The sequence below is a fragment of the Chrysemys picta genome, chromosome 12 (genome assembly GCF_011386835.1).
Source record: "Chrysemys picta bellii isolate R12L10 chromosome 12, ASM1138683v2, whole genome shotgun sequence".
In the NCBI taxonomy this organism is placed as follows: Eukaryota; Metazoa; Chordata; order Testudines; family Emydidae; genus Chrysemys; species Chrysemys picta.
The window spans coordinates 39,541,783-39,559,378 of record NC_088802.1 but is presented as its reverse complement, the minus strand read 5'-3'; the positions used below and the strand labels follow the sequence as shown (position 1 = coordinate 39,559,378).

At 52.1% G+C, this 17,596-nt stretch overlaps 1 protein-coding gene across 6 annotated transcripts in view; it reads right to left on the bottom strand.

The window, feature by feature from the left end:
* The window catches only part of SEPTIN9 (septin 9), a 253,554-nt gene that overhangs the window by 102,294 nt on the left and 133,664 nt on the right, over window positions 1–17,596 (bottom strand). For all 6 annotated transcript variants that reach the window (XM_008163849.4, XM_042841180.2, XM_008163848.4 and 3 more), the window contains one exon: window positions 11,842–12,501. In XM_008163849.4, coding sequence (XP_008162071.1) covers window positions 11,842–12,501 — 660 coding nt within the window. The remainder of the gene's footprint in view (window positions 1–11,841; window positions 12,502–17,596) is intronic.

The following is a 17,596-nucleotide window of genomic DNA, read 5'->3' as shown; positions in this document are numbered from 1 at the left end:
AGCTTGCTTTGCTGCTGCCTATGTGGTACCTGCCCTGGGGTGGGGGAATAGAGGATGAACAGAGAGCTTCATCTGTTGTCAAATTCATGTTGCTCTCCAGATTGTGTGCAACCTCTGCAGTGAAACAGGCACATCTCCCCCTTGCACTCTCTCCTCTTTTCTCTCTTTCTTTCCAAATAACTGGCGCTGCAGATTTTCCTTTTTTCCAGATTATCTCATATTTGGCACCTACGACATACACACAGATTTGGACTTGGTGCGTTTTTCATTCCCCAGTCCCCTCCCTGCTCTCAGTCTCTCTCGGGTATCTCCGGCTGCAGGCGCGCGCACGCACGCACCCAATCTAGCCCCAATGTGTCAGCTGGTTTTAAGGAAATGCTTCCCCACAGCTTTAATCTCTGTTAAATTGCTGTGCAGCTCAGGGACTTGGAAAGGATTACTCAACCCTGGCCTTTTCATTTCGGGTAGAGTTGCTTTGTTTATTGTCTTTTAAATCTCTTTAACTCCCCTCCCCCCCCCCCCCCCCTTTACAACTAGGCCACAGAGCCACATCCCAAGAGGGCCTTGATAAAATAGACACAGTGGTGTTTGATCAGCACATTCCACCTTTCCATCCCCAAACCTCTCTCGATGAGGAGAGCCCCAGGCGCCCACACCTCCCCCAAACCAATGGAGCCCTCTTCTCAATGGCAGTGTCCTCTTCAGAGTCCTCCTAGGGCAAAAAGGCCCTTTTCTGAAGACGTCCCTCCTCACAGAGAGGGTCAGAGATTTTGCCTCCCCGGGCAACCATTTTTATCAGCTTTGAGTGGCTGCCTAGGTTACAGAGCAGTGGGCAAACAGCACTGGAGTTTGGGGTTCGGTTTGGAGAAGCACCCAAATGCTCAGACACTTCACCATGCCTTCTCTGAATTCCTGAACTCCTGTGACAGCAAAACGGGGCTGGGAACCTCACTCACCTCCCATCAGATTTCCTAGCACTTCTCCGACTTCCCCAGTGGGAGCCAGGAAGGGCAGAGGCTACTTCCAAGAAAAAATAGTTTTTTAAAAAGTTATTGGAAAGCTTTGGAAGCCAAACCAAGACTCAGGGCAGGCTCATAGGAATACAGCAAATATCACACCCGATCAGATCTGAAGTCCATCTAGTCCCTGACAGTGGCCAGTAGTAGCAGCTTCAGAGGAAGGCTGAGTTCATGTTTTGGGGGAAGGTTCCTGGCTACTAGTTTATCTTATCTGCCTTGGTTCCTCCATCCCTGCTGGGGAGAGTTCTGGAGAGAACAGCAGCCAGAAAATGGAGGGACAAAGGGAATGAGGTACTAGTACTGGGCCAGGGCAGGACAATGACTCTGTGGAGAGACAACATTAAACTGTGCTGTGTCCTCAGCCTAGAGTATATGAACGAAGGCACTGAGAGACCCCACGGGTGGAGACTGAGGGGACTAAACTAGCCCCAAGATAATGGTAGTGAAGGTGTGAGAGAATTGGTATGAGACTAATGTTTTTTTCCTGGCCCCAAGCATATGCCATGGGTCAGAATGAGACAAAGGTTATACCCCCGTCACGTGGCCACGGTCAGTAGCCACTGACCCAATGGCTTCTGTTATAACACCCTTCTGCCCTTTACAAACCTGAGGACCCCCATACCTTTCCTGAGCAGACCCAGTCAAATAGACCCTCTTCTCCTTTGTGGGCAAGTGTGGAGATGGGGCTCTCAGTGACACCGGCAAATGAACTCTTTCCTTTCGTGGTGACACACAGGGAGTCTATCTAACCTCTCCAGAACCAGGGATTTGCTCAACTCCTTGCTCCACTGCCAGTTAGAGCTGGCAGGAAGGACAATCAGGCAAAAGAGCAAAGAGAGAAAATTAGTTTCATCAGCGCCAACCTCAAGCTGGTGGCTTTCTAAATATGACACATTTTGCTGGCAGCGTGCGGCTAGGACGACTTTCCAAGAGGCTGGGCCAGCACTGAAGGCACAGCATGTGCTTTCGAGGAGAAGCCACTTCACATCACTTTCATATCTGATCAAGGAAGATTTCCAGATGCACCAGGTATTGCAACGGAGCCTCACCTCCAAATACAACCCAGGGGTTGAGCGTGGAGGAGCCGGGGCCAGAATGAGAAAGAATTGGCTAATGAAGAAAACATTTACCAGGTTCCAGGAGCACCTATGATCTTCTACATTGAGTGTTCATGAGTTTTCTCTCTAGGTGTCTTCAGCAGAGGCCAATGACTGAATGGACATGGGAAACTGCGCTACTGAACTATCCTTTCACCTGCAGAAGAGGTCCCTGGAGCAGAGGATGTAGAGGGAGGAGTGCAGATGATTGCTCTGCCCCTGCCTGTCCTATAGCTATTCTGTGGCTAAGTGTCCGTCCCCCACATTTAATGGGTAAACGGAGGCAGAGACAAAAAGAGACTTGCCTCATGCAGCAAGCTGGCAGCAGAGTCTGTAAGAGAACCCAGGAGTTCTGACTTTCAGACAGCCGCTCCAACACGTCTTCAGTGAGTCCACTGAGGAGAATAAAAGCTGGAGGTTTGGATGCTTTTCCTCATGAATGACCTGTTGACACAATGTGCGCACACACACACACACACTCTCTCTCTCTCTCTCTCTCTCTCTACCGGTGACAGGCTATTCTGTTATTTACCTTTTAATTTTCAAAGTAAAATTTACTGCCAGGGAAATTGCTGGCCTATTCAACCATCCTGGAGACTGACCATCTTCTACTTGTCACAAGAGGGCTGCAAACTGAGTGACACGGACAAACTCTTGAACCTCGATCCATGTGTTGTATCAAACCCATTGCCTCCAGTACTCAGATCTGCTCTGAGAGAGCTGTGTGGATTCCTTACCCTTTACCACGACCGCTGGGCACCGTGACAGAGCCCCTTTCACCAAAGACGGCAAAGCAATACAATATAAAGAGATGAATTAAGCTGCACTACCCCTAAGAGGGAGCTCAAAAGAATTACACCCATTTCACAGAGGGGAATCCCAAGGCCCAGAGAGAGGAGATAACTTGCCCAAGGTAACAAAGTAAATGAGGGGAAGAGGAGGTGAGAGAACCCAGAAGTTCTAGACCTCTATTGTAAGCACAGAAAAACTCTGCTGCTCCCTGCCCTGGTGTAATGCTTGCCATGGGATCCAGCAGGCGAACCTACCCTTTCCCAACAATTATATAAAAAGCAGATATCTACTGGACATAGAAAGGCTTCAACTGTAGAGGCATCTGGGCCCAGGTCATCTATCCCTGGAGCGTCTCCAGCTATTTTTGTGGTTCTAATGCATCCGTGTATGTATTATGTGCATGTGCAGAGCATGTGTTTGAATATATATTTGTGATGTGTACGTATGCATTTGTGCACACGTGTGTCTAGATACATTTGTGTGTCTGTATTCAGGTGTGTAGACTGAGTGTGTGAGAGTTGAGAGCAGAGGTGGGCAAACTATGGCCCGCAGGCCACATCCGGCCCACGGGACCATCCTACCCGGCCTTTGAGCTCCCAGCCGGGGAGGCTAGCCCCCGGCCCCTCCCCTACAGCCTTAGCTTGCTGTGCCGCCTGCGCTCTGGCCTGCCGCTCCTGCCGGGCAGCACGTGGCTGGCTCCAGCCAGGTGGCGGGGGTGCGAGCTCCTGCTGCTCTGAGCAGTATGGTAAGGGGGCAGGGAGCAGTTGGATAGGCGTGGGAGTCCCAGGGGGCAGGGGTGTGGATAGGGATCAGGGCAGTCAGGGGACAGGGAGCAGGGGAGGTTGGATAGGGGATGGGGTCCCGGGAGGCAGTTAGGGGCAGGGGGTCCTAGGAGGGGGCAGTCAGGGGACAAGGAGCAGGGGGGGTTGGATGGGTTGGGGGTTCTGGCAGGGGGTGGTCAGGGGATGGGTAATAGGGGGCGTGGATAGATGTGGGAGTCCCAGGGCGGTCTGGTGGGGGCAGATACAGTTCAGGGCAGTCAGGGGACAGGGAGCAGGGGGGGTTGGATCTCAGGGGATGGTTAGAGGCGGGGGGTCCCAGGAGGGGCAGTCAGGGGACAAGGAGCAGGGTGGGTTGGATGGGTTGGGAGTTCTGAGGGGGACAGTCAGGGAGCAGGAAGTGGGAGGGGGCGGATAGGGGGTGGGGACCAGGCTGTTTGGGGAGGCACAGCCTTCCCTACCTGGCCCGCCATACAGTTTCACAACCCCGATGTGGCCCTCAGGCCAAAAAGTTTGCCCACCCCTGCTTTAGAGCACTCAAAATTGCAACATTAGTGACAAGAGGCACTGGATGGAACCATGAATACCAGAAACAGCTGAGACATGCTGCTCATCTCCCCAGACAAGAGGGCTTTTGCAGAATTAGTCATTACAAATTATATGAGTCTCTTCCTAAAGGATTAGGCTGGCACCCATCCAAACCAAAGGGAAGCCCTCAAAATCCCTCCATTGAGAAGGGCCTGGGGGTGTCTATGGATGTGATATGCTGGTTCATATGCACACGGCTCCCTTCTACTCCTCCCTCCCGGTTCCCCTGTCCCAGTGACAACATGGAAGGAAATTCCAGTGCTGCACCTAACACAATTCCCCTCGCACCATCTGCCAAGCCAACAGAGGCCAAGGAGCTACTATCCGGGCTTCAGGCAAATGACAACAGCTGCACTGCACAATCTCAGGGGGAGGGGATAAAACCTGCCCCCTAAAATGTCAGGTGCTCCCCTCCTGGTTTATCCCGGCAACTGGACATCAAGGGACACAATATGCAGCAGCTGTGAAGCACACATGCCTCCCGAGGCTTGGAGAGGGGCACTGTGGAGGCGGTGAGGAAGGCAGGTGCCGAGGTGCCGCCTGGCAACAGGCAGCAGACGAGAGGCTGTTTGGAAGGCAGTAATGAAGCACACACCTGAGAAGAGAAATCCTAGAGCTGACCAATTCCAGCTCGGTCACCACTGGGGCAGGGATCCACAACCAGGCACTAACACACCTGGGGCAGAGTCCTGCCTGCCTTGAACTGGTGGAAAGGGGCAGCAAAGCAGCTGTGAACACCCTTCCCAGTGCAGAGCACCCCCTCACCAAGCACAAAGCCTCCCTCCTCAGAAGTTCCCAGCCCAGGGGATATTCTGGAGTGGATCAGGAGAGACAGGAGCGGATGAAGCAAGGACAATATTGCCCATCTATTCCACAGATCCATAAGGGCCACAGCGGGGGGAGATGCATCGTCAGACTCATTCCCTAACCCAGGGGCACGCAAACTTTTTGGCCTGAGGCCCTCATCGGGATTCAGAAATTATATGGAGGGCTGGTTAGGGGAGACTGTGCCTCCGCAAACAGCAAGGCATGGTCCGGCCCCCGCCCCCTATCCGACCCCCCCTGCACCAGGACAGGCAGCCATGCCGCCCGGCTGGAGCCAGCCATGCACCACACAGCATAGAGCACCGGGTCAGGCCAGGCTCTGCAGCTGCGCTACTCCAGGAGCTCGCAGCCCCACCACCCAGAGCATTGCGCCGGCAGCGGAGTGAGCTGAGGCTGCGGGGGAGGGGGAACAGCAGGGGAGGGGCCGGGGGCTCAGGGGCCAGGCAGAACAGTCCCGCAGGCCGGATGTGGCCCGTGGGCTGTAGTTTTCCCACCTCTGCCCTAACCCCAGTGTCAGCCCAGCATCAGCATACCGAAAGTTCAGTCCACATGCCTAGAGAGTTCTACAGCGCACCCCCAAGGACACGTTCTTCGAGGTGCAGCCCAGCCAGCCACTCAGATGGATGGAGCACAGTGTGCTGGGAACTGCAGTGTGCAAGGATGGCCTGCCTGTATTAAAGAGGCTGGTTTCAAGAGGCTCCTTTATGCAAGGTGCATGTATCCCTTGGACATGTGGAAAGCTGCCCTGGAGCTGGTGAACTCTGGGAACCTCTGGCCCAACAGTAGGGGTTTGCTACGTGACCCTTTGGTGCACAGCTGTGCTCTCCATCCAGGCTTTCCCCAGCAGGCTTGCTAGGCCTGCGGTAACCCTGAGGAAGCTGTTTGCACGTTGTTTACAGTGATGCTGTTGCCTATAGACTATACCACATCCGAGGCTGCCTCCTGTCACCTACTGCAGGGGTGGAACAGTCTAGCTGATAACGTTACTTCCCCTCCCCCTCCATCCTCCCAGGGCCTGCTTCAGCCCCTCATGTGTCTCCCTCGATGTAAGGCCTGAGAGACAATGTAATTTGGAACCATCCTCTGCCCAGAACTGCAGAGTGAGGACACAACCTAGCAGCAGTAGGCAGTTACTGCTGGCAAACTGAACCAACCTGCACATTCTGCTCATTTGTCAAGGAAGCTCGGGGGATTGGACTGCTCAGCCCACATTAGGTACTTATCTGGGCCTATTACCATTGCATCTGGGCCCCTTTCAGGCTGTAATGCATTTATCCCCCAAAACACCCCTGCGAGGGACAGAACTGCTATTATCCCCACTTTACAGATGGGGGCGCTGATGCAGAGAGAGACTCGAGATATGTCTGCACTGCAATTAAAGTCCTGCACCTGGCCCATGTCAGCTGACTCGGGCTCCAGAGGCCAGGCTCCGGCGGGGCTGTAAAATTGAAGTAGAGACATTTGGGCGTGGGCTGGAGCCTGAGCTCTGGAGTCTGAGCTGAGGGTTGCAGATGAGCCCGAACATCTACAACACAATTTTACAGCCTGAGCCTAGAGAGCATGAATCAGCTGAGCTGGGCCAGGCGCGGGTATTTCATTGCAGCGCACACTTACCCTGAGTGACTCGCCCAAAGTCACAAAAAAAGCGTATGGCAGAGCAGGAACTGAACTCAGGTCCCAGCCTAACAACTTAACCACTGGACCACGCTTCCAGCGGACCGGAAGTAGCATGTCATCAGTTCAAATCCTGGGTAGGTAAGTGGCAGGAACCAAAGGTTACCACCATCTGATGCTGGCTGCTGTCACATTCAGCGAATAGACAGTCACAATCGTCTATGCAGTGGATGGCGCCCTCACAAGAGTTGTCGCTCTCAGAGGAAAAGCCAAGGAATTAACAGACCTGGAGGACTGACTATGCCGTCCTCCACAAGAAAAGATCCCGTCAGGTCAGGTGGCAGGGCACAAGAAAGGAAGGGAGGAAAAGTTGGCATGGCCGCTGCTTATCCTAGGGATAGCGGCTATTGGGGATTTCAGTCTCCAGGGCTGTCAAAGCAGCATTAAACGAATGAAAATAGATGTAGAGGAGGAATAAAAGCAAGAGACAGATAATCAGATTGTGCACAATAATATTTGGATTTAAATATGCATGTAAATTAAAATGCAAATTAGGCACAGCCCTCCAGTGCCTGGCAAACTGCCATGTGGCTTTTGAAGCTATGCAGGTGGAAATCGCTGCTGCATCGCAATCTCAATACAAACTAACCGCTCCCCTCCCCCTTCACAATGGCAGTTTCACCACAGCTAGCTGCTCCATTTGTTTGGCTTCCTTTCCCTGCGGTTTCTTTCAGAGATGCTGAGCTCCATGTGACAGCTCTCTCCAACCAGCATCCTTCCTGCCTCACACTTTCCTGAAGACCTTCAGCAAAGGTGGTGGTGACAGCAGCCGTGGGGTGAGGGGGAGGGGAATAGCATGAGAACCCAGACGAGTCACTGACAGCTGGAGCTTAAGGGAAATAAAATCTCAACAAGCTAGAGGCAGGCACAAGGGGTTAATTGCTTCTGGTCTGTTTTCAAGGCTCCACTGCAGGGGCACAGCTGCAGCGAGCCTAGAGACCTGGCAGTTTCACCTGCAGGCAGCCGCACATCTCCAAGGGGAACACACTTTGTTCTGCAGTGCAGAGACAACTCGGGAGGACGGCAGTTCCTAGTCCTGGCTCTCGGACAAGAACTCGAGTCTGTGTTTGCAGCCCTTGGCTCCCTTGGGCAGGAAGCAGTTGAGTCGCCAAGCTATCATCGCCCTCCAAATCAAAGCTAGGTTCTTTTAGTCACGGGGCCAAATTCACCCCTGGTGTAAATCCATCCCGTTTCCAGCTCCCAACGGGATGGATTTGTTTAAGGGGAGAGCTTGTCTTTCTCTTGGGCTGTTTCGTTCTGTCTCAGGTCCACGTGCAGCTTTGAAGCGATTTCCTCCCACACCAAACTCAATCCCAGGGAAGGACAGTCTGGATGACAGGTCTGTCCCACGGCCCCTTCAACACAGATGAGAGAAGCCACCTACCAAGACCCCACTGGGTAAGGGATTATCCAGTTTCTTTTCTGTGGGGCTCAGCCGTGGCCTGCCTCTCTGCACTCACATACAGGCCCTGGGCACATCTCTTCCAGGACGGCACCCCATTACAGTCCCCACCCTGCTAGCAGATCCAGTTGTACTACAACTCGGAGCTATGAAAAAATCAGACCTCATGTGCCTCACTTGGAGTGGTGAGTCCTCACCTCCTCATCAGAGCAGGCTTTCCTGCATTATCACTCTACTAGCTTGGACACAGAGCATCAGCTGAGCTGAGAAGTCCTAGCCTTTGTATCATGGCAACCAGTGGTGCCCTGGGGGCTTTTAAGAGTGGGGAGCAGAGCAGCCCCCACCCCAGCCACTCCTTCCATCTTGGAAAGGGAAGGGAAGCATCTCATTACCCCCCCAAAGACTGTGTGTGTGTTTGGGGGGAATTAAGTAGTAACACCTTCTCAGGGGGTTCCGAGAAGCTTTCTTTCTTTCTCCTACCACTGAAGGGACCCCCCCTTGGCTCTCAAAGTCCACAGCTTCTCCAGACATCAGCTCTGCTCGCTTTGCCCACGCTCAGCAAGCAGGGTGCCGATCAGTGCCCCTCCCGCCACAGGGCTGAGGGGGTAGGACGCTCCCCCGCTGCCGGGTAGGACAAACAATGGGCAGTCCCATAAAACGCCAGACCTCCGACGGCCCCACTAGGCCCCAGCAGAGAGCGCTTCTCCAGAGCGGGCCCTACACAGCCATTCACAGGGAGGCAGTGCCCCACAATGGGGTCTGGCTGGGAAAGTGGTCCAAGGAGCCGTGATTGCATAGGCAGCTTAGAGTTCCCAGTGGAGCGCGGCTAAGATGTCAGTGAGGGAGGGGGAAAGGTGCTGGGGCTTGAGGGGAGCAGCGGGGATGTTGCACTAGCTCTCAGGTGGTAAATCTGAGCTGGGAAAGAGGGACCAGGAGGATGAGCTTTTCAACTCAATTTCTCGGCTCTTTTATTGGACTCGGGGCCTCCCTGGGCCTGAAAGCCCCCTTTGTATCAATCCCACCGAGCATGGCTGCCTTGTTCTGTAAATCGTACCCCAGACAGCTGTGCTGTTGTGTAAACCTCACCCTCAGCAGCTGTCTTGGGATTCTGGAGCCCCCTTTGAGTTAAAGACACCCCCACTTCCAGGCAGCTGTCCAGGGATTCTGCAGCTTAGACGCTGTCTCCAGTCCCTACCAAAGGGCCCGATCCTGCGTGGTGTTGTGCTCAGCGTCAGTGGGAGCGGAGAGGGCTCTGCGCCTTGCTGAAGGAGCTCCACGCCTGGCAGGATCAGACCCACTGAGCATCTCACTGAGCAGATGGTCTCTCTGGGGTTACTCAGGTTATGTTAAATCCAGAGCGGGATGGGGCAAAGTGGATTGGCCTGCAGTGCATTTATGGCTTATTCTGCTGTTTCTTAGATGTCACTCAGCCACAGACAATCAAAGTTTGTCTACTGAGTTAACTGCAGCTGTCCTAGGCGGCTTCCCCTCCCTCAGTCCCACCAGGGCTGTTCCTCTCTTCTTACAAAGGTTACACACAGTTGGGATAAGGGGGACTTCACCATTTCCTCATTCCACATATTGTAAACTCTGTTGGCTCATGGTTAGCGCATGGGACTGGGAGTCAGGATTTGCGGGTTCAAAGCCTGGCTCTGCCACTGACTCACCCTCAGATCTTGGGCACGTCACTTGCATCAACAACGTGGCCTCTCTTGGCGCCTCAGCTTTTGGGCGCCCAACTTGACGTGCTTTGAGCCTGATTTTCAGAAGCCCTGAGCATCCGCAGCTCCCACTAAGGTCAGTGGGAGCTGAGCTCCTGTCCAATGGCAGAGACCCACTCCTCACACGCTCGCACCCAATTGCTAAAAGATGCCCTTCAGCACCACTGGCCTCATGCCCTAGGACAGATGGGGAGGGAGGGCTCGCTAGAGATCAGGGAGTCTCACAGCAGGTCAGGAATGGTGGGGGTCAGAGGGAAGCAGAGTAATCAAAGGTACATGGAAGTGAAAGGGGAATGAGCTGGATGGGGCTCTGTGCAGTTGACTTCACACAGGGCCCTCCTGGGGCTAGGCCCAAGCCTGGGGAGGGGCCCAGCACAGCTTTGGTATCAGATAACATGGCTTTCCTGTTTCCATGGAAGCTTTTGAATGGGAGGCCAACTGGAGCGGTACTAACACCTGAGAGGCCAGGTCCTCAGGCCAAGGCACATCTCTGCAGCCCCGGCGTAATGCCAATGAACGGGTCCAGCAGCCAATGGCAGAATGTGTGTGTGTGATTTCCCCACACACATTCTCTACTTGTCCAAGTGTTACTACAGGCCAGGTCTCCCCCAAGCAAAACCACCCTAACAGCCTCTGCTGGCAGCTGTCGCTCCCACAACCAAGCAGCCCAGCTTGAGGCGTAGAGCAGGGGCGGCAGGGAGGTTCCTGACAGGTAATGGCAGAAGCCGCAGAAGGCCTGGACACCCCTGGCAGGGTCTGCGAGCGACAGGCTTGGAACAGGCTCTGGGGCGGAAAGGGGAGGGCACGAAGAAGAAGGCAGCTCTTCTGTCGTCTCCAACCACTGTCCCGAGCTAACAAAGCAACTGAACAATAGCGCTGGACAGGCCGACAGACGTTGCCTTGTAAGGCAGTCTGGTTAACTCCTGGCTGGACTGAGCTGAGTTGGGGGGCGAGAGAAGGGCGGGCTGCGTAACTCACTGGCCATACAAAGACCGCCCAGGGGCGCGTTTCAGCTGTAACACTCCACCCCACAATGGATCCATTTGCGTGGAGAAGAACAGGGTGAGGAGGGAAGGTCATGGCCTCCAATGCCAAAGCTGCACCTAGCAGAGAAGGGGACTGAGGAATGGAAAAATAATCAAAGAGCTAGAACAGAACAAAATCTCTTTAAAACAGAAGGGGGGGGGGGAAATAAAGGCCCCGGCGCCGCTGCGGGAGGGGAGCCAGCTTCAATGCCTAATGCAGGATTAATCAAAAACAAGATAGAGCTAATGTAAAACAGGGCTCCAATTTCACAGTGGCTCCAGTCCATGACACAATTACAGCATCTGGTTACAGGGGCCAGAGGGAAAGAGCTCCTGATTCCTGCTAAGAGAGAGGCTGGGTGGCTGCCCCAGCAGGACAATAATTGCTGACACAGTACTGGAGTCCCACAAGCATCAGCACCGCAACGAAACAGCAAGCAATGCAGGCGCCATGTCCGCACTTCCACATCGCCCCAATGGCTGCTTCTCTTAAGGAGACACACTCAAGGTGGGTGGGTCCAAGATTAGGGTAAAAAAATGTTAGCAGTGTCCCATTTTACAAGCCTGGCAAACAGCTGAGGTAAGGGGGGAGGAGGATATTTTCTCATTCTACTTGCAGCAAGCTTTGTGGTCTCATGGGGCCACTTAATGAAAATTCTGCAGTGCCCCCAGCAGTTCCATAAGACTCAATAAATCCAAGCATAACAGACCCGTGACTACATTCATTCAGACACCAGCGGGTACAAAACCCGGGACCTTCAGCACCAGACCTCACCCCATGAGCGAAGGGAGCAAGAGTTAGCTGTGAACAAGTAGCAGGCTGTTGCCCCCCTTGTGGGACAGCCACTAGAGGGCGACATAGGCAGACATATACTTTAGCCAGGATGTTACACAAGCATGTGCCCAGGGCTCTACTTACCCTCTGGACTCTTTGGAGGGATTTCAGCCATTACTGGTTGCGGCTTTGATTCTGGTTGGAGATGTTGACTGGTCAAGGAAGGCTCCAAATTCTCCACTTGCCTGACAGGTGGGACTGGGACCTCTGGAGACTTTGCCACCTGGATTTCTACCCGTTTGGTGGCAACGTCCGGCACAGGGGCACTGGCTGTGTCGGCTCTCCGCTGGGGCAGCTCCGGGATCTTTGAGGTGGGGGCTTCCATCCTCCGGACAGCGGGCTCCTGAGGCTTGCCTATAGTGATCTCAGTCCTTCTTGGAGTGGGCTCAGGGGGTTTGTGCCCCAGCCCCTCTGCTCTCTTGAGGCCGAACCTTGATAACCCTGGAGTGGAGTTTTCCACTTGCTTGGATGAGATATCAATGGAGATTTCTGTTCTTCGTGACACAGGCTCAGGGAGTTTGGGTCCGGAGAGCTCCACCCTCCTCAGAGACGACTTAGGTGACCTTTGGCCTGGAGAGTCTGCATGTCTGGCAGGTGCCTCTGAATTCCTGGCACTGAGATCCTGGAATTTCTGTGTGGAGCTGGATACGGTGGACCTGAGGAGAGGGTTCGGGGTTCGTCTTTGCGGTGTGGAGGAGTTTGGAGACTGGTCTACCTCCTCGACCTCGAAAGATCGCTTCAGAGCTGAAATACATGAACGGAATTCAGAATTTAACAACAACAGCATCTTCATGAGAGGATCACAGCACACTTTACCAATGTTCATGAACTTTCAAGACCTCCCCATCGCCCCATTCAAGAAGTGGGTAAGGATCAGTACCCCGGCTGAACACCTGGGGGAACTGAGAAACAGAGAGCTTATGGAACTTACCAAGAAACACAGCGAGTCAGTGCCAGAAATAAGACTAGAATCCAGGAATCCCTATTCCCAGAAATCTAACCACTCAACATGTAGGCCTTGCAACTTGAGTATCTTTTATACCTCTAGTACAGGTTGCCACCTTATTAGTATTCTCCACTCACCCTAGGGGTAACGTTTTGTCTCCTGCTTTGCACAGGTATAAATGACTTCACAAGGTACAAGGCAGACTGGAACCAGGTCCTAATGGGGGCCTGCTGGCTGGCTTTAGCTTGGTTACACTCTGAGTAGCCAGCCACTGCGATTCCACCTCAAAGGGCGCAGAGGTACATATACAACTTCCGAGGGTCGAGTGGTTCACTTGGAGCAAAGTAATCCAAACCCACCCTCATGAAAGTGTCCAAAACAACTATAGAAGACCAAGAAATCCCCGATAAACATACCACTGAGAGAGACACTTATGTTATATTTTAATAACAAGGGATCAGACTCTGAATAAATCTTCTATAACAATACTTTGTATTTCTCGATAGCCTTCTACCCGAGGATCGCAATGCGCTTTTAAAACGTTAAGGAATTTAGCTTCACCACAGCCACTTTGGGGCAGGGATGTGCCGGTGGGGCCTCTAGACACTATTACAGAACCAACCATGATCAGCCTCATTTTACTGATGGGGAAACTGAGGCACAGAGCTGCTAAGTGATTCATCCAGCATTGCACACCGACAGTGAGTTCTGGTTCTCAGGCTTAGGCTTCAGTGTGACCTTAGCATGGAGTGCTTTGGTTTAATCAATAGACTGCAGAATGTTTTTACACCACTGCTTTCAGTCATTCGCATACCAGAGCTGAGTAATCAGCCTGTCTGAGAGGCGCTACAAAGCTGCATGTTATTGGAAGTGAAGTTTTCTGGTGTTCTTGCTGTCCCAGTCTCAAGGGGCCCACAGCATTCCCTCTGGCCCCTTTAACACATGGAGACAGTTTTCCCACTAAGAAGGCAACTCTGAAATCCATGACCCAGGAATCTGTCTGGGGAAAGCCAATAAGTATTGCGTGGCCCCAGAAACCTGAGTTCGCTGGACCTGCACTTCAGAATTCAAAGGAAGCACAGAGTATCCTGGCAGGCTGGGTCCATCCACATCAATCCATCTCTCTTCCACCAACTATTATTATAAACTCCTCCAACCTGATGATCCCACCCCACAATAGCCCAGGGTCAGATCCCAGCCTGGTTTGCGTCAGACTGGCCAGGCATGACTGACCCTGCCCACCCCTGGTGTTAGCCCCTGTTAAAGGAATAGGCACCTGATGAGAAGGCATCAACTTCACGGCCCCATACAGTGGGTCCCTGTATGTCAGGCACAGGGAGCAAGAGGTGAACAGCACACGCACAGCAGGAGGGAAAGTGGGAAAGGGAAAGAAGAAAACATAGCTACTCTCGATTACTCAGCCTCCCTGTGCTACAGTAATGCCCTAAAACCCACTTACTTAACAACACAGCACCCTTAGCCAGGGGACCAGAATTCACGGAAGAGAAACAAGCCCTGGTGTCTCCCCACCTGCCACATGCAATGACAGGGACAGGCCAAGGAGGTGTGGAGAAGGCATCAGCACCAAATCCTGCTTCTCCTCTGTGCATGAGCTCCTTGGGGTTGGGACTCCACTGAAATTTGAGAGCAAAAGAGGGTAGAGTCAGCATGCAGCTGCATGAGCCCTTCCAAACCTGATGGATGCTCTGACCAGGAGCAGCTGCCTAAAGCAGCCTTAGCTCTTGCTGGGTCCCCTAGGAGCCTGCTACTGTGCAATTGCAGAGATAGGGACAAAGGGCAAGAGAACCTCAGGACAGATCAGTGTCTTTCTAGTCAGGCAACGAGTTAGGTCTGCTACCTGCCAGTTCCTCCTTAGAAAACACAGGGCCAGTCTCGGAAGTAGCAGCCCTACCGTGGCGGCATAGCAAATAGGGGGCCATCTGCCTTTCTGTAATAGGATGGCTATTGAATGGTGCCTGCTGCCCTGCCCCCCAGATCAGGGTGCACTTACTCCTTTATCTCAACAACAATTAGGCAAAGGACCAGGTGCTGCAATACTCATGTCTGAGTCTGGCCCATAAACGACGACACATATGCTGCTCAGGAGTTGTCCCATCAGCTTGGTCCCATATATCCCAGAAGCAGAGGTGCTTGTCTTGACTGTGAGGCATAGAATCATAGACTTTAAGGTCAGAAGGGACCATTATGATCGTCTCGTCTGACCTCCTGCACAACGCAGGCCACAAAATCTCACCTACTCACTCCTGTAACAAACCCCTAACCTATGTGTGACCTACTGAAGTCCTCAAATCGTGGTTTAAAGATTTCAAGGTGCAGAGAATCCTCCAGCATGTGACCCGTGCCCCACACTACAGAGGAAGGCGAAAAACCCCCAGGGCCTCTGCCAATCTGCCCTGGAGGAAAATTCCTTCTCGACCCCAAATATGGCGATCAGCTAAACCCTGAGCATAAGGGCAAGACTCACCAGCCAGAATTCTCTGTAGTAACTCAGATCCCACCCCATCTAACATTCCATCACAGACCATTGGACATATTTACCACTAATAGTGAAAGATCAATTAATTGCCAAAATTAGGCTATCCCATCATACCATCCCCTCCATAAACTTATCAAGCTTAATCTTGAAGCCAGATATGTCTTTTGCCCCCACTGCTCCCCTCAGGAGGCTGTTCCAGAACTTCACTCCTCTGATGGTTAGAAACTTTCGTCTAATTTCAAGTCTAAACTTTCTGATGGCCAGTTTATATCCATTTGTTCTTGTGTCCGCATTGGTACTGAGCTTAAATAATTCCTCTCCCTCCCTGGTATTTATCCCTCTGATGTATTTATAGAGAGCTATCATATCTCCCCTCAGCCTTCTTTCGGTTAGGCTAAACAAGCCAAGCTCTTTGAGTCTCCTTTCATATGACAGGTTTTCCATTCCTCGGATCATCCTAGTAGCCCTTCTCTGTACCTGTTCCAGTCTGAATTCATCCTTCTTAAACATGGGAGACCAGAACCTCACACAGTATTCCAGATGAGGTCTCACTAGTGCCTTGTATGACGGTACTAACACCTCCCTCTCTCTACTGGAAATACCTCGTCTGATGCTTCCTAAGACCACATTAGCTTTTTTCATAGCCATATCACATTGGCGGCTCATAGTCATCCTGTGATCAACCAATACTCCGAGGTCCTTCTCCTCCTCTGTTACTTCCAACTGATGCGTCCCCATATTATAACAAAAATTCTTGTTATTAATCCCTAAATGCATGACCTTGCACTTTTCACTATTAAATTTCATCCTATTACTCCAGTTTACACGGTCATCCAGATCTTCCTGTATGATATCCCAGTCCTCCTCTGTATTGGCAATACCTCCCAGCTTTGTCTCATCCGCAAACTTTATTAGCACATTCCCGCTTTTTGTGCCAAGGTCAGTAATAAAAAGATTAAATAAGATTGGTCCCAAAACCGATCCCTGAGGAACTCCACTAGTAACCTCCCTCCAGTCTGACAGTTCACCTTTCAGTAAGACCTGTTGTAGTCACCCCATTTAACCAGTTCCTTATCCACCTTTCAATTTTCATATTGAGCCCCATCTTTTCCAATTTAGCTACTAATTCCCCATGTGGAACCGTATCAAATGCCTTACTGAAATCGAGGTAAATTAGATCCACTGCGTTTCCTTGTCTAGAATGTATTAATTCCAGAGTGGAGGAGAGGAATATGCTGCTGTTCAGCAAACACCTGAATTCCCAGTGGCCAGATACATCCCTAGTTCACACACATTCTCTTAGGTACTTATCTGGGCCCCATCCCTGTGGTATCGAAGCACCGTACAGTCTTTAGTAAAAAGAACGAGGAGTACTTGTGGCACCTTAGAGACTAACAAATTTATTTGAGCATAAGCTTTCGTGGGCTAAAACCCACTTCATCGGATGCATGCAGTGGAAAATGCAGTAGGAAGATATATACACACAGAGGACATGAAAAAATGGGTGTTGCCATACCAACTATAACGAGAGTAATCAGTTAAGGTGGGCTACTATCAGCAGGAGAAAAAAAACTTTTGTAGTGATAATCAGGATGGCCCATTTCCAACAGTTGACAAGAAGGTGTCAGTAACAGTAGGGGGGGAAATTAGCATAGGGAAATAGGTTTTCATAGGTAGGGAAGGGCTACTCTCCCCGTTACACAGGGGGAACTGAGGCACAGCGGCACCAAGGGTACATCTCAATTACAATCGCAAGGTGTGATTACAGCTAGTGCCAATATACCTGATCTAGATTTAATTTAGCTATCTTGGGCCCTGGAAGCCATGGCAACATGAGCTGTACAGAACCCAACCAGAAACCTGGTAATTCCTCCCAGGACTAGCCCATGCCACTGCGGCTTACTGTTTTGGGACCCTTGCTAGCTAGATTACAGTTGGCTCTGCTCTGTCTTCCTGAGCTAGAATCCTTGTGCCTGCAGTCTCGACATACCCTAAGTGCCCAAGGTCACACAGGAAGCCTCTGGTGGGGCAGGGAATGAACCCTGGTCTCCAAGTCCTAGACCAGTGCCCTAACCACTGGACCATCCTTCCCCTCCTTTCTCCTTTGGAAAAACTTTTACAAATGTTTCCCTGCAGCGGAGCGTGGATCCCCTGCATTCTGTCTCCTGGGGGAAGCTCTTTGAACGCCTGAACCCAGAGGAGAAGGAAGAGAGGCCTGTGAACTCTGTCCCTCTGACACATGTATTTGTCAGAGCAGCAGCCTCCCCGCTCAGCAATGGGAACCATCTGCTCCAGCTTTCTCCAGCATACAGGGTCAGGAAAGCATTCCACGTGGCAGGAACTCCAGCGCCACTTTGCCAGTAGATTGTAAATGCAGCTGCTGACACACCGCCGCC